A 17,063-nucleotide genomic window follows, 5' to 3' on the forward strand; every position below is an offset into this window, starting at 1 on the left:
GCAAAACTGAAGCGTGTAGGCTTCACTTGGCTTGTTTCAGGTCTAGCAAAGTATTTAATATAGTTTATGTTAATTTTGATTAAATATTTTGGTTGAAGATAACCATATTGATTAAATCTTTTGATAATTTGAACTGTTTTGGTTGTAGGCAAGATTATAATACGAGAAAGATTTTGTCTCAAGAACCAGATGCAGGAGGTTTTCTTGTAGTTTTAGTGTGCGAAAAGGTAATATAGCTATGCAAGACAAAATTTATTTTTTCCTAGTTTATGGCTCTTCCCAAATTTCTGACCTCTATGTTTGGCATGTGCAGTGCTAAGATCAGGGCTTTAAATTATGAAGACAATAAACTCTTGTATGTTAGAAAGCATTTGCTTATTGAGAGGACTCTCTTTGAAGTTCTTAACTGAAGTTCCTTCAAACTTCCTTGAAAGTTTTTACTACCAGACATGGCTGGAGATACTAATATTATCGAGGCTTGGCAGGCCTTGCACATTGGGGGTGTTTTGTTGGCTGTCACACTAGATTACTGTTTCATTGGTTTTGCAGGTGGATATCTTCATAATGACTGAGCCATCTTCGGGTAGGTGGGTGTATTTTGACACAGAGATATCCAACAGCAGTGGACGAATATCCTACAATATTCCTGAACAGAAGAGACTGAGAGTTGGTGTGTATCCCATCAAAATGGTGGTCAGGTAATAACTCCAAGCTGGAGCTAAAGCTGTGATGTGTTGTAGTGATCAGGAAGGAACTTCAAAACTGAGTAAAAACATCATTTGAATCTCCTGGTTGGGAGATTAAATCAATGAGGAGAATTTAGCTGAAATAGAATGTGTTGTTATCCACCAGTTACGAAGTCCAAAGTCAACTTACAATCCCATGTAGTGCAACTTGAAAAGGAGAAAATGTTTTACCTCAGTTAAATATAAAAGGCAATCAATTCAAGAAAATAGTTACTGAAACACAAATAAAATTATATTCAAAAATGAAGATTTAGAGTGCAGGAGTAAGTTTCAAAGAGGAAAAAAAATTAATGTCCTCTTTTCATTACGCTGTGAGCACATATTTGTAGGAATCTTCATCACCACATATGAACGTGGTCTTTAGATTACAGGTTTTAGGGAACATGAGGTGGTGGGATGAGAAGAGCTTTGGATTTCCTTGTCATTTACCCATTTTTTAACATCCAGTTCTCTTGGGGAAAATACATCATAAGGAAATGGTTTTCACATGTGTTTCCATGACAAGAGTCATGTATGCCTGCTTTTTTTTTTTTGGTTGTTTGTTTGTTTTTGTTTGTTTGTTTGCTTGCTGCTTTTGTTTTTTGTTTTTTACTTTTCTCAACTGGCATTCCCATTGCAAGGGGAGATATTTGCAAGAATAGAGGGTGGCTAATGTCCATATTACGAATTGTTAAGCTTATGGAGAAAGTCTGAGTAGTAATTAGAGTACTTCAAGGTGTTTTGCGGGGTTTTTTTTCTAATTCTTTTGGTTACTTGTACGCATGTGATTTCTTATTAAGATGAGCTTCCAAATTTCTCTTTGAAAAACTATTTCCTAAAAGTGTGAGTTTTGATTGTCCCACATAAGACTGAAATCAGAAGCCATTTTTGACAGTGATTTTTAAAGCTGTAGGTCTAGAAAGATCTAATTTCAAATCTTAACTAGAACATGCAGAAAATACATTCTGACATTTTGCTTTTTAAATTAATTTATTGCTTTGACTCTGCAGAGGGGACCAGAGCAGTGCAGCAAGTTACCTGACTGTACTGCCCCGAGGAATGGAATGTGTTGTGTTCAGCATTGATGGCTCCTTTGCAGCAAGCGTTTCAATTATGGGAAGTGACCCCAAAGTCCGAGCGGGGGCCGTTGATGTTGTCAGGTAAATGAGGTTTGAACGCTTCAAATCTCCGACTTTCTGCTTGAACACAGTAGAAAGGAAAAGGGTTGTTATACTAAACAGACAGCAATTTTCTAAGGGCCAAGATTCTCTGCAGATACATTTCTATATTTTCTTGCAAGCATATCTGCCTGAATTTCAGAGAAATATTAGAATGCTGTGGATTACATTGAAATTTGTAGTTTAAATTGCCTAAAGACAAAAATTTGCCTCTTGGAAATATGATCTTGAAGTGTGTGCAGTGAGTTAATAATGATTCCATGTGTATTTTGTGTTTCACTAATTTCAAATAAGGACATATTTGTACTTAAAAAATATCAGGTGCCATGAATGCAAGAATGTTTTTTGGAGGAAAAATGAAAAGGCCTTTTAATTCATTCTTGCAGGTCTGTTAATGTTGCACTGGATGGGAAAAGGCAATTCTCATTTTGGAACTTGCATCAGAATGTAAAATGTCAGTTTTCAAGGGTTTCCATTCCTTACAGCTGAAATGGCAGGAAATCTCATTAAAGATTTCAAAAGTAGCAGTACCTGATGTGTTGCACGGTTTATTCTAAGTATATTTTTGAATGGCTCTTAACATTTTAGATAATATTGTGTATAAGAATGTCTCTTGCTTTCCTCCATCTCCCCCAGGGTGTAGACATTATTACTTAGTTTCTGGATTGGAGCAGAGACTTAGGCATGCTGCTGTCCACTTGTTGAAGGATTTCATATGACTTCTAACTGGTCTGAGAAAAGATGCTGACCTGACCTGTGAGCACTGTTGCTCTTTCTGCACTTATATAATTTAACTGCTTCTTCTGACAGGCATTGGCAGGACCTGGGATATCTGATTATATATATCACCGGCCGTCCAGATATGCAGAAACAGCGTGTAGTTTCCTGGTTGTCCCAACACAATTTCCCACAAGGGATGATCTTCTTCTCAGATGGACTCGTTCATGACCCACTGCGACAAAAGACCATTTTTCTCCGGAATCTCATGCAAGAGGTACTAGAAACCTATTTGTAGCCTTAAAACCTCTTTTCAGGGAATGCAATTCAGTAGAGATCTCCCTTCTTTCTGAACAGTAAGTCTTACTGAACGTCACAAAGTCTTTTTGCCACTCCTCACTTCTTTTCTCACTTTTAAAAGAGTAAGGAAAGCTTATAAAACATCCAAAGGGACCTCCAATCATGACAAATCAGCAAATGAACTGTTTGTCCTTTCCTGTGCACATAGCTGTAGTTCTTGCTCACATGCAGGCAGATTGATTTAGCTTTCTGTGGTTTGCAAATTGAAATTGTTAACAGGAAACTCATATGCTGCTTTACTGTAAAATCAGGCACCAGCTTTGTAGCTGCATGGTGTTCAATAAGTGTGTTCACTTTGGAAGTAATGTTTGTTTCAGTGCCACATCAAAATCTGTGCCGCATACGGTTCCATGAAGGATATTTCTGTGTACAGTGTCTTGGCTCTGTCGCCATCCCAGATCTACATAGTTGGAAGATCCACAAAGAAATACCAGGCACAGTGCCAAGTAAGTAACTCTTGCCATTCAGTCAGGAAGTCCTAGGGAAGGCGAGGCAATGCATGCAAGTGAATGCATGTGCAAACTTACAAATACACAAAGCAGCAACAGTATTTCAAAGACAGGCAGTTTGGATTATAAATGAGGCATTTTCTGGAAGGGTGAATAGTAAAGAGAATCAAGTGGTTGCAGGTTGTATCTACAAGTGCATGCATTGCATATTTCTGAATGACAAAATGAAATCGGTCACTTTAAAAAAAAATTGAGGGGAGAGAAGTATTAGTATTTTATAGGTGTCTGACTGGGATGCCAGTGATCAAAACTTGGTACCTCATAGCACTCATTGGTCAAGGCAGCAGTAATTTGTCATTCCCGTCTTTTCTTCCTATTTCAGTTCCTCAGTGAAGGTTATGCAGCCCACTTGGCCTCGCTGGAGTTCAGTCTCCATTCACGACCCAAAAAGAACAACTCTCGGATGATCTTGAGAAAAGGCAGCTTTGGCCTCCACTCGCAGCCTGAGTTTTTGCGCAAGAGAAACCACCTCCGCAGGACTATGTCCGTGCAGCAACCTGACCCACCTTCCTTAAACCCCAAGCCAGAGCGTGCTCAGAGCCAGCCTGAATCAGACAAAGATCATGAGAGGCATTTTCCTTCCATTGCTTGGGTTCGAGGTGGAGTTCACAAATTTGAATCTATTCCCTAGGAGGACTGGGACTGTAGATTTTGGATGCACCCCATAAAACTTGTGGGCATGCCTGAAAGGTAGTATTTAGGCAGCTCCAAATTAAGAGAAGTGGACAGGAATTTGTACCTTGGAGTCTTCCCTGTTCTGAAATCTGCCTTCTTACACCAACTGGGGCACTTCCAGTCTCTTCCTCTTATCATGTGTATTGGGGAAGTTTAAAACAATCTAAAACTATCACAAGTTTATCATCATAGCAACAGGTTATTTTTGGGAACAAATATAATATGTGCAGTAAGAGGAAAAGATACTGATTTTACTCAGAAGGATTGTGGTATCAGCTAATTAGCTGCACCCAAACTAGCATCAAGGGTAGGTCCTGTAGGTTACAGAGGAGGTTTACACTTTAAACATTAAGTAGTCATGTCTGTTTCCACTTCACTTTTCAATAAAAGTGATAAAAGGGAAGCAGCAGCGGAAGCTACAATAACAGGTGGTTAGGACTTCTACAAGATGCTTTCTGGGTGCCTTAAACCCAAGGTTTCCTTTCAGCCTACAGTGTTGGTCAACAGATTCCAACATGGGCACTCTCATTTGTGTGAGGCACTGGACAAATAAGTGCGAGAACTTCACTTGTGAACCAAACATAAAAACTTCATGTTAAAAATAAATATGTCAGCCACAGTTTAAACACAGTTAGTGTTGTTGTAACCAAAGTAGTGTGCAACTGTACAAAGATCACATTGTTTGTGGAACTTGATGACTGTGCAAAAATGTGTGGACTACTCCAAAGAAGATGGCTCTGATGATCTCAGTCTGAGAGTCAGATCCTAAGAGGGCAAGCTAAAAGGAACCGTTTCACTAAGGGATCTGCAAACTTCAGAGCAATTGCTTTTTAATTATTCAAACTAGAATATTTACACTGGAGGGGAAAAAACCTAATTAAGTAAATTGATAAATTGTTTACCTTCTCATGCTTCACAGCAACTTCTGCATTAAGACAATCTGTAGCATTCAGAATTATAGCATTTGAGCTTCAAAGAGTGAACGTGTAAAAATACAGGTGCCACACAGACATTTCTCTGCTGATTTAAATTTCTCTCTGATCTCTCAATGGACTTACTAGAAGTAAAATGTGTGATGTTTTCCGTAAGTAGTAATATTTCTAGAGCGTTATAGTTACTTTAACACAGTAGCAGTTTGCAGATTCTTCATGCAGATACTTCCATGGAAATTCATCAAGAGAATTTTAATGACTGAACTGACGCATGTTTTAAACCTGCAATGAAGTTACAAGTGCACATAAACCCCCTGTTTTTTTAGAGTTAAAAACATACTATTGACACTGAGAAAGCTTGAAGTCAAAAGAACATTCCTTTTTCAGGTTTGTTGTTTGTTTTTTATTTCAGGGAATTGGGGTAGAGAGGGTGTGATGCCTCTCCATCCCCCTTTCAGGTTTTGCTAGACCCGACAGAGTCTCTCACCAAGTCAGTTAATGATTTTAAAAGTTAACATGTAAAACAATAAATGCAATGGAAAACTTTAGAGACAGTGCAGAAGTAAAGTAAGTCTGTACTTTCTGTTAACCATGAAGTTTCAGTGGACTTTTGGAATGCTGTAAGAGAGTAGCTTTTGCCTTAAGAGGCAGCAAAATAGGTTGTAAGTGGAGATGTTTGATTTATATTTTCAGACATTACTTGGCAAGATTGTCAGTTACCTATTTCAAACTTCCTGAAATATCTCTCGCACATCAGTAGTTGGTTGTTTTGTTGGTTTTTTTTCCTATTGCTTCCATTAAGGGAAGGGGTAATCTCTGCTAAAGATTAAGGAAAGATGTAAAATGTTTGGTAGCAAACACTCTTTGGGAACAGGTAAATACGTTACAAGGGGCTAGGGTTTGTGCTCTGTTGCTACAGAAGCTAAATGAAAGATAGCTTGCAAACTGCATTGAAACACTTTACATTTACAAATGCTTTCCCAGTAGTATCATAGTTCTTGAACCCATGAAGTTGGAGAAATTATTCAATGTTCTGTCTCACTGCACACTGTCTCACTGTATTAATTCTAGTCGCATAGTCCATTTCTTCTCTGCTTTGCACCATGAAGAGGTTGCACAGGTGCACCAGCCTCCATCTCCTTCTAGTGAATTTACTGTTAGCACAGTCCTGCTTGTTAGTTTTAAATGGGCATGGAATTACAAGGCTTGTGAGAGGAACTTAATAGGAAAATGTTTAGTTTGATGAGGGGTCTAAAATATTGACTGATCAAAAAGTTCTTTTTAATCATTGCACGTTGTTTAGCATGTCTCCTGACTGTAATCGCTATTCCTGTTCAAAGCTACTGTTGTTTTAGCCATCTACCTCTATCACCCAAGAGACTTGAAAACCTATTTTTTTGTTTTCAGTTGCTGTAGTAGAAAGGTCTACTGCCTTTCAAAAGAGGGATCTGTGTGTAATTCTGTGACTGTATTGAAGGAAATAGTGTCTAAGTACAAGGTTAGAAAAATCTCTTAGGTTATAAAGGGCTGTCTTTTACTCTTGGAGACATAATGTCATTTTACATTTACATCAAGACTCTGATTTTGTGTGTTTCTATTAATAGCTGGGTCACCTTTACAGTAGTCACTGTGCTGGCTTCCCTTAAGAATATTAGGAGCTAATAGCAGTAAAACAAGTGTGTGCGCGTGCATGTGTGTATATGATTTAGTGTGGTAACAATTTCAAAGTTTCTACACATGGTATTAAAATCAAGCTGAAAATACTCTCCCTAACTTTTTCATACAATGTATGAGAGCTTATATGGCATTTCCATAATTCCAGCACTGCTGATTGCTCATGGCTAGAATGGTTTATCTTGTTATCCCACACTCCAGCTGTGCACTTTGGCAAAATAGTGACACAGGCTTCTTAGTTACACACTTTGTCCACATGGAACTGCATCCAGTCATTCACAGGCATTCAGCTTGCAATTGGATTTCAGTCCTACTTGTGTTTTCATGGAAGATCAGTCCCCTAGGAAGCTATTCGCTGAGGGTAAGTTTGATCCTACAGTCATCTTATTCTTGATTGCAAGTCCTCATTGCTGCAGTTTCTGTGCAGTCAGCACGTAAACTACATAGACTATGAAAGTGTTTTAGCATATACAGAAGGGAAAGGGACAGTGAAGTCAGGTGGGTGTGCCCAAAGAATATACATTACATTCATCAGTTGTTTCAGCACCATCTTTTGTTTAGTGCCTCCAGTGTGTAACAGAAAAGCACATTCTTTTTAGTGTGCTGCATGGAGGAAGCATAAATGAAATTGTAAAACACAAAATTTTTAGTCCAGTGGGTGCTAAGGGTACAGTACAAGTCTGCCACAGTTGGAAGCATTTACTTCTTTGTCCTGTTGATACGGATCCTTTTTAAATTACTGTAAAAAATGGCTGTGATTAATAGCAGTGGTAGAGTTATTTCAGATATTGTGAAAACACACCTTCACAACTGTGGTGTTTTCGTTTTGTCTGTGTGTATGTGTGTATAGCTGCTGGAAGACACTAGTTTTGGTTCTGCTTTCACAGCAAATTTGTAACCAATACACATTACAAAAAAAAAAGAACAAAACCAACTCAAACACAGCAACAGTGGCTGTCTGTTCAATTTTGTTGTCTAGCTAGGTAGGTTTGGAACATGATATCATTGTATTGATTGCAGAATTGAATAGTGATGTTAATCCAAATCTGCTTATTTTGAATAACATTTTTGTTTGCGTACATTAGTGCTCTTGGTATAGATTTTTGCTTGACCAAAGTATTCCTGTTTAGTTTTGTGGCATGGTTTGTATCTATTCAGCATAAAATTCTATTAGGTGTAAAAATGACAAAGTACTGGTAATTCTTATTTATTGGGGTTCATGAGAGCTGTCATTTTTATTTGTTTACATTAAACTAGTCTTAATTTATACAGATTACTTCACTTTTTCCTCTAGTACCTAGGGAAGTCACTTCCAAACAGCTAAAACTTTCGCTGGTTATGTAGAAGTGGAATTATCAGTAAACTAGAGGGGAAAAAATTACACTCCCTGGTTTATGCAGGACAAAGACATTTTTCTCAGAAGCCCCAGTATTCTGCAAAATAGCCTTTGTTTACCATTAGTAGTAAACAAGTTGTCCTGTTTATACATTGCAGTCTTTCTTTAGCCAGGACACTACTAATGCGTGTATTTAACAAATCCTCAATACTTAGATCTATAGTATCATCATAGAATCTGTAGTATAATTTATGGAATAAATTTAGAAAGAGAAAACTTTTTCCCTTCTTTCTATACCATTTCTGTTTTAAACTTGCTAAAAGCTTTTTTAATAAGGATTTAAAACAATACCTGAAACTAGTAGGTATTTTGTTTTAAAATTTGTAGGTCCAACAGTTGTTACTGAACAAGTAGGATTTTCCTCAGTTTTTTTTTCCCTGTTGCCATCTAGGCTGCAGAAAGGTGAGTACATCATCATAGGACTAGCTGATTGGAGCATGGGTATCTTTTTAGTAAACTCATTGGCTTGATAATGGAGAGATGAGGATTATGCACCACAATTTCATGATTTTTCTGATTAGAGATTGACTTGTGGCATCTGAATTCAAGATTTCTGCATTGAATTGTTCATGTCAGGCATGCAGGGGAGAAAGTGGCACTTTCATCCTCATCTGGAGCTGGTACAGGATAGAATTCCTATACACACACAAAACCTTCCAGCCTACCTTCTCTAAGAGCAGTGATTCCTCATGGTCTGTGTTCAAAGCTTAAGCAGAAATTGTGGGTTTTTGAAAGTAATTAAGACTTCCATTATGTTTAGTCACTCAAGGTAACAGTATGTTCCTATAGATAAGCCTAAATTCAGAACTTCCATAAAAATGGAAGTAATAACACATTTTTCTAGATGAAAATATCTGTTTTTCAGAAATAAGACCTGGAACAGCTAGAATCATGTGCATGGATACTGGAATTGAAGTCATGTGTTGACTTTTTCACTCATTTTAGGTCAAGCCCAAATAGAGATTATTACCGTTTACCCACTACTTGTATTAATCTTAATAAGCTATCCTTGAAACGGAATAGAATTTTAGGGGGTTGGGGGAGATAAATTTTACAGTTCATTTGTCATTTGTACAGATGTATAGAACATAGGAGGGGGAAAAGAGAGAGGCAGGTTTACTGTGACATGGTGGGAGATGGAATATTAGAGATCGCAACACTGAAACATGATTTACAGATAGCGAGTTTGAAAGGTAGTGTTATACCTGGATGACTGGTATACAGCCCAGAATGGCAGTTCTCTCACAGAACCCCAAGTTTTATGCATAACTTGTTTTTCTATTTGTTGGGGTGAAAAGGGGCAGTCCCCTTACAACTGAATTCACTCAAGGAAACTTGAAATTGTAGGTGTTCTTTCAGTCCATAGTTTTATTAAGTGCATACTTTTAAATACTGTCAGTGAGAAGGTTCTATCTGGTGACAAATGTTTATATTTCTTATGGCTGCCTTGTAAAGATTCAAAAATGTAAAAAAACGATTTTCTTAATATGAAATAAGGAGTAAGATTTCTACAACTGCTATAGATTTTGATGTGAGCTGGTTTTTAAAATCTTAAAACAGATTAGCCACTTAAATAAAACCTTCTTGCCTTTAAACAAACAGTGTCACTGATTTTTCTTACCAGTAATTTGAGAAATATTGGATCATGATTGTATGTGTCCAAGTAGCTGGTGGAAACATTATAAATAGAAGCTGGTTGATCTGTCTGAAATAATACTTAGACTGGAGGTCAACTTTTCAAAAATCTCCAACTCTCCTTCCTTTTCAAAAGTCATAGAAAAAAGCATTTCACTAATGAGACAACATATTTGTGAAAGCTTTATAGAAGTAGTTTCAGGACATACAAAGGACAACTTAGAGATACTATACTTATACTTCCATATAGAAAAGTTGTTTAAAAACCCACAAAACACACACAAACACTAGGTCAAGAAATAACACAAGCTAAAATTCTCAGTTATCTGAAAGTCTAGAAGTCTTCAGGTTGGAAGGGTTGCTTTCATATTTCGAGGCCTCATTAACTGTTCAAATGTTTTAAAATGGGTTCATTTGAAAAGAAAAAAAGAAAAATTTGGAGCAAGTTTAAAAATCAATACTTATACATAAATTGTAATTGAATGCTTTTCATATTTATACCTGATACCATTAAAATTTTAGTAACACTGGAACTACTAGGTCACATGAACATTTTAAAAATTACCAAGTAGAGCAAAGTTTCCCAAATCAGTCTTTTGTTTGAAAGTTCATTTTAGAGTGAACATAATTGGAGAAGCCTGCACAAAGCTTACCATGGAAAACAGCCCTGCTGTTGAATTCTAAAACCTTGACAAATCTTTGCTTTCATGTGAAAGACTAAACTTTGTTATACTGAATGACAGACCAAAAAAGGCTTGTCAAATGAATGTTAATTTTTTTAAAAGTAATTAGAAGCAAAATACAGGTATCAAATGCTAAGTATACATAATCAAAATACTTCCACTGTGATATTAACTAATCAGAGTAGTTACAACATGTTACATTAATTTCTGTATATAACTAAAAGACAGATGCAGCACAAAATCAATGTTTAACTCAACTGCCAAGATGCTATCTAAAGCATCAGTAAGAAATTACAAAGTTGATCTGATTTGTCTGGAGCCAAACTACCTAAGATAGGATTAGATGGCTAATCCTTAAGGCCATAAAGTAAGAGTCCTAAAATGGCTCTGTTCTTGTGGCATGAGTGACTCCACAGAATCCTGTTGCTTTGGAATGGCAGTTTTGCTTAGAACTCAAAGAAGCCACTACTGTTTTGTTAACTTCCAGCTAATATGATTAATAACTTTAGTTTGCTAGTAACCAAAAAAAACCCCAACGAGTTAGGCTTTCAAAATAATAGACCAATCTTTTTCACATGGAAAGTATTTGTGCTGAATCTCATGGCTACTAGATACCAATTTAAGCACTACTCTTACCTAGGATTACCCCTCATAAGTCTGTCATAAGCCCTTGCTTTGGCCATTCTTACTGGCCAGTTCAGCATCATTTTCTAAGTACTTACTGCCTCACGAAATACAGTTTCAAGACAGTTCCCTCATCTCAGCAGGGATAATACACTGTGGTTGGTACTGTTTTGCTTCTCTCTTTACTTGAAAAGAGAAAGCAAGGAAAGTCCTGAGCTGTTTCATAAAAAAATGTGTAATGGCTCAATTAAGTGTATAGAGTGCAGCCTTTCAGGTGCTATTCAGACCTCTCCCTACCCCTTCCTTATATGTGCTCATAAACTTGGAAACATGAAAAAATAGTTACAGCCATCTCTGTCTAGGTACCAAGTGTTTGATGGAGTTTCTTTGCTTGCCTTCTGATAGCTTGAGATGGTTTCAGGGATCGATGTACAGACTGTGAGTTTCGTGCCATTAGATAGTAGTAGTTTGATATTGCTTGTTGCCTGCAGAAGAACAACAGGACTACCATTAGCAGCATGAAGTCAGTAGAGTTAATAAACTGGTTATCTCACATATTGCTGGAAAACAGACGGGAGAAAGGAAGAGGTCTGGTACACTTTTACTGTGTAACTGTTCTAAACACTAGCAAGAAAGTATTTTGTTATCTTCAGTGAATGTAAATGGCAAGTACACAAATGAAGTACTGTGATATTTTAACTAGCAACAGGAGTATTTCTTGTGATATAATCTAATTCATTACAATGCAAAACATTAGAACAATACTTTGAATTGGAAACAATCATTTGGGATCAAGACTTGCTTCATCATTAAAAAAATGAAAATGAAGCACTAACATTAAAACTCATGGCAATTGGATACCAGAAGAGAAAGTCTCATGCAAGGCTAAAGGCACCTCCAAAAAAAGTTCATTTCACAATTATTCCAGTAGGCAACTAGGCAGTAACAGAGCACAGTGTATGCATCTACACATGCAGGAGTACTGTATTGCAGAAGCACTTCTGATGAGTGTTGAAACTGTCAGTCCAGCATTTGAAACTGCTCTCATTTTTCTTGAAAAGTTCAATGAAGTGTCTTGCACCTGTCTTTGTTGCTAAAACGGGACATAGTATTCAGGATGTACCTTTCCCTCTAACAAAAAGAACAATTCCAACATAATGTGTGGAAATATTTATGTCACATCCACTTGGGTACAATTGCTGTGTTTAAAAATGCCACCAATACAATTATGAGCTGCTGTTAATTGTGATAGCACAGACTAAACTACTATGAAAATTTGAGGGATGGAAAAGAAAGGCTGTAAAATCAGACAGCTCAGGATAACGGTTGGTTCTGTCATGCTTTGTGATCATTAGTAACCAGTCAGAACTGATCCTGAGTAACAAAAAGATTAGTACTAGTCATTTTTGATCTGGAGTGAGAAAAGCTGATGTTTGCATAGGGGGTTCATTGTGAACGCATGAGGACTCACTAATCCATAATTTAGAGGTGAAGTTTTACAACTGCACAATGATCTGCTGTAGCAGAGATGGCCACAGTGAATATGAAGGAAGAACCCTGTGGTTCTACATAATACTGCCTTAAAGAAGCATGAGATAATAAGCCTTTCTCTCTATAAACAGCAGGTTTTCTCCCCACAGATGCATGCAGGCATAGCCCAGGTGAACAACTACTTTACCTGGTTGCTACTATCTTCAGTTACGAATGAGAGAAACTGTCACATCACTAGCAGATGGGAGAATATTAGGAGTGAGATTTAGTGAACCTTCAATGGGTATGATAAAATTAACTTGATACAAATTTTAATCTATAGTTATCTAGACATGGTCCCATTGATACAAATTTTTGCAATTATCTGGGATGTTAAACCCTTACCTCTTTGTAAGTAAAGTATTTGATGCTAAACTCTCTTTAGAAAATTTGAGGTGCTTGACATTTAGTTATTGAATACTTTACATGGTCTAAGAGAGGAAGAAGTTTAGGGAATCACCCTATGACAAGATTTCTGACCTTTAATTTTTATTTTCTTAATATGTCTAATTCAGAATGACATAACCTTCACAAATACAGCAGCCTACCACCTTGTGGATTAACAAAGGTGTTTTATAAGAGGCTTCTTCATTTGGGTACCATGGACTGTTTGTTAACATAATGCTACCTAATAAAAGGGTTTTTTAATGGATGTGCAGACATCAGTGACTGTGCTAGTACACTGGAATTTTCCCACCTCCTCCCCCAGTCTGGATTGGCACCTTTTTTAGACAAGAGTCAGGGAGGGATTGTTCTCACACAAGGTCCAAGGTAGGCTCCTGATAAAAATCTGACTTCCACAACAAGGAAACTGAAGACAAGTAAAGCATTTGGCAGGTTTTAGAAGCTGCAAATCCAACTGCAGATTTAAACTTCCCAGGTATCTTTAAGAAAAAACAGATGTACTACATTACACTTGAAAAACTTCTGCAACTATTCCTAATCCTGAGTTACAGGGACTACTTGGCCTGCAATTGGCTATGTTCTGGTGGCAGGTAAAGTTGAGGGACACTTAGCAGTATTTACCTCTCCTCTTTCACAATGGCATCATCAAATGCTTGGGAGATATGCTTCAACTGGCAAATCCTTGAGGAGACCAGTTCCAGCTCACAGTTAAACTCTCTGCAAACAGAATGGTCATTGCTACACAGGACAGGCTGACTAGGTGACAGTACTCAAGCCTTCATCCCAGAAGTACCACTCTTGTTACCTCTAGACTTTACCCAGAGAAGTTTAGGGCTGTGGAAATTATACTCTTAATTCCATTGGCCAACTGCTTCACGTCTCCATTCATCCCCCGAACAGCTATCTTCCAACTGAGACATAGGATTCAGGTTCACAAGGCTTGGATTCAACTTCTAGCTTTAACCTTTCTTGTGACTTCAACCAAAAGAAAAACCTGTGTGCACATTATTATTTCCCTAGCTCCCAACCCTTGATCTAATTTGTGTTTGTTCTTTGAGGCAGGAATCTCTCTACGTTTTATAAAGAACTCAGCATAAGCAGAGGCATTCCTGGTATCTTTGGAATACAAACAGCAGCTTTGGAAAAGTTACAATTAAATCAGAGTAAGATACTGAGCATTTTCCTTTACCCAAAAGGCACCAGCAAAAAACTCAGGTATGTCTCTAAAAAAAATTACTTTTTATGTTTCAGCTTTATGCATAGCTCAGTCCCTGTACAGGGAGCTATACAGTAGTTCCAGCTCAGTCTATAAAGGGAGCTGGAACTACTTTCTTAACTATTCAAGCAGCACACAGCTTCAGGGGAATAGGATAGAAAACTTCATACCTTGCCTTTCACTTTATCAGATACTCTAATCAGTGTAATAAATTAAAAAAAAAAAATCAAAAAAGAGTTTACAAACAAATGTGACTTACATCTTTCTGCTGGAAGGAGCAGGAGATGAATAAGGGCTCTTCAGTGCTGCTGCTCTTCTGGATCTCCGGAGAGAGAGAGCATTTTTACCAAGCCAGGATGAGATATCCATCCATTCTCTATGTTCTGACACCTTTGTTGGCCCAAGCAAGGCCCTTTTGCTGGACTTTGGAGTGCCTTTGGAACTGGCTGCTGGAGTAACACTCATATAGCAAGGTGTTTGAGGTGTAGCAGTTCTTTTTTTGGTAGAACTGGTTGCACAGCTTCTGCTGATGGATTCAGCTGGAAAGGTCACCATTGAGCGTACTGGGCTTTGGCAAGACTTTTGTATTTTCTGAAAGAAGCATTAGACATGTTAGGCGAAATGAACTCAATTAGCCATGAGTTTGGAACCAGGAAGGCTAGGAATATTTGGGCTGAATTACTAGCTTCCATGCTCATATCAGGTTTCAACTAACATGAATGCATCTCAACTTCTGTACTCATTTGAATAGGGAGTCTCTTGCTTCCCTAGCCTTTGGCACTCATCAAGGACTTCAGAGCAGGCATTGGACAAAGCTCTTGCTGCTCTTATGCTGGAAAAATTCAGGCTCCACAACACAGAACGCATGCATTTAAAAATCTGAGGTCTGCAAGAAAGGGAAGTGCAAGCTCGAATCTGCTACTCTGCTATCTCGTGGCAGGTTTTGTCAGTCTAAATTTAGATTAACTATAATAAAGAACATGCAAGTAAATAGTATGGGTACAGGAGAATAAATACAAGAAAAAAAATCCAAAGTGCTGCACATTTCTCAGTAACCATTCTTTGCAAATTATGGCAATTTCTACCCAATTTCCTCTGTGTAAAGGCTGCAATATATGATTAAATACAAGAGGGAAAAAGCTCTTATAACAAAATAAACTGTTTTCACCTTCCTCCATGTTCTGCCAGATCCATAATTTGCCTGTCTACACTTTAGGAAAAGATATTAAAGATTTTAAAAGTTAGTAGCTATGAGACAAACACTAAGGTGTGCAAGTGTGTGGGAATGGACTCTCTGGAATAGAGCACTCAGTACAGTATTCAGAAATCTTAGTACTGGAGTTGAAGCAAAAACTAAACTCTATCTATGTTCTACTGCAAAGACAAAGTACCTGGGACACTGTTCCAAAAGCATATTTTGCTGTTCTTTTAATAGTCTGAAGAGTTTGACACCTCTGCCTTGGTTCCAGACTTTCCCTAGTTGGGGTTTTATGAAAATTCAACTCGACTGGCTTTAATGGTACCCGTTTCCTTAAAGACATGCGAATGGTATTGAGAGAACTCAGAGAGGCCCTTCTCTTGAATTTGTCAGGCACAGGGCTCTCATCCTCACTGAGGTCAGCTAGGAGCCGATGTTTTCTCCTCGCCACTGTTGCTTTGACATTTTGGAGCACAGATGCCATCTTGTTCCAGCTCTTGGTCAACTTTATTTCTAAAACAATGAAAATGAGAGCAAAGCTTAGGCAGAACAAGGTACAAAGCAGTGTAAAAAAAGAGAAATGGAAACTGTTACAGAATATATTCGGTTACACTTGCCTAAAACAAGAAAACTAGAGCTGAGCAGACTTTTAGTTGGAGAGCAGGATTGATTTTTGAAAGAGAACAGGTTGAAAGAGAACAGGGTTGATTTTTAAGGCTATTTAGGTTTGCTCAAGTCCGTCAAGAAGCCTTGTATTGCAATTCCACTGGAAAACTCTAGTATGAGAGGTAGAATGCTGTATGAGTGCATATTTCTGGTTTATGTCTCAGATCAAGATCTGACATCCCAAATTTTTGCTCTCTTTAATCAAAACAACCTTCCACAGCGAGACAGGTCTACACAGCTGCTATTGTCTCCTGCCGTACTTGCTAGCTGAAGGCTTCTGCTTCAGTCCCAGTTATGATTATGGATACGTAAATCGTGAAACAGACAAGATTATTACTAGCAGAAGACTTTGGTGAGAAGGGCTAAAATGCTATAGTTATCTATATGACATATGGTAATTTAAACATATCCATCCTTGATTTTCACTAGTCAACAAATACGACTGAAATGAGAGAGAGCGCCGCTGCTGTCCTGCGGTTACAATGATGTGTTTATTAAACGGGTATTGCACAGGACAGCGCGGTGCCTTCTTTCTTCTGCAGGCCACGGCGCTCTGGGGTAGCCCCCGGCCGGGCCCCTGGACACACCCGGGCCCACGCCTCGTCCGAGCCCCTCTCGCCGCAGGAACTCTGCTCTGCAGGTACTGGCCGTGCTCCCCGCCGCGCCGCCACATCGGGCTAACGGGACTGGGCGGGACCAGCCGATGCCGTTTTTGCGCCTACTTGGGACAGTAGCAACAAGCGCGAAAAGTGCCGCCAAGGCCGGAGGAGACGGACTCGGGCAAAGGGAGCCGCGACTGGGCCTCTCTGGCAGCTGCTCGGGGCAGTACTCACTCAGCGCGCCGCACGGGACCGGGACCCGGATCGGGACGGAGCCACCAGCTCCCCACAGCAGCTCTTCTGTGCGCGGCCGCCGCGTTTGAACGCCGCGCCGCCCCCTC

At 38.6% G+C, this 17,063-nt stretch overlaps 2 protein-coding genes across 3 annotated transcripts in view; one reads left to right on the top strand and one right to left on the bottom strand.

Moving 5' to 3' along the window:
- Positions 1-9,758, top strand: part of PITPNM3 (PITPNM family member 3) — a 37,825-nt gene extending 28,067 nt beyond the window's left edge. For both annotated transcript variants that reach the window (XM_064728986.1, XM_064728985.1), the window contains exons 15-19: positions 550-698; positions 1,736-1,885; positions 2,714-2,897; positions 3,298-3,426; positions 3,812-9,758. In XM_064728986.1, the coding sequence (XP_064585056.1) occupies positions 550-698; positions 1,736-1,885; positions 2,714-2,897; positions 3,298-3,426; positions 3,812-4,120 (921 nt within the window). In that variant the 3' untranslated portion in view covers positions 4,121-9,758. The remainder of the gene's footprint in view (positions 1-549; positions 699-1,735; positions 1,886-2,713; positions 2,898-3,297; positions 3,427-3,811) is intronic.
- Positions 9,759-9,976: 218 nt separating this feature from the next.
- On the bottom strand, positions 9,977-17,060 carry PIMREG (PICALM interacting mitotic regulator). Its single transcript, XM_064729013.1, has 5 exons — positions 16,957-17,060; positions 15,651-15,970; positions 14,519-14,850; positions 13,665-13,760; positions 9,977-11,593 (listed from the first exon to the last, which is right to left on the bottom strand). The coding sequence occupies exons 2-5, from the start codon at positions 15,939-15,941 to the stop codon at positions 11,467-11,469; spliced, it is 846 nt and encodes a 281-aa protein (XP_064585083.1). The 5' UTR covers positions 15,942-15,970; positions 16,957-17,060; the 3' UTR covers positions 9,977-11,466.
- Positions 17,061-17,063: the final 3 nt, after the last annotated feature.

This window comes from Zonotrichia leucophrys, chromosome 19 (genome assembly GCF_028769735.1).
Source record: "Zonotrichia leucophrys gambelii isolate GWCS_2022_RI chromosome 19, RI_Zleu_2.0, whole genome shotgun sequence".
NCBI lineage: Eukaryota > Metazoa > Chordata > Aves > Passeriformes > Passerellidae > Zonotrichia > Zonotrichia leucophrys.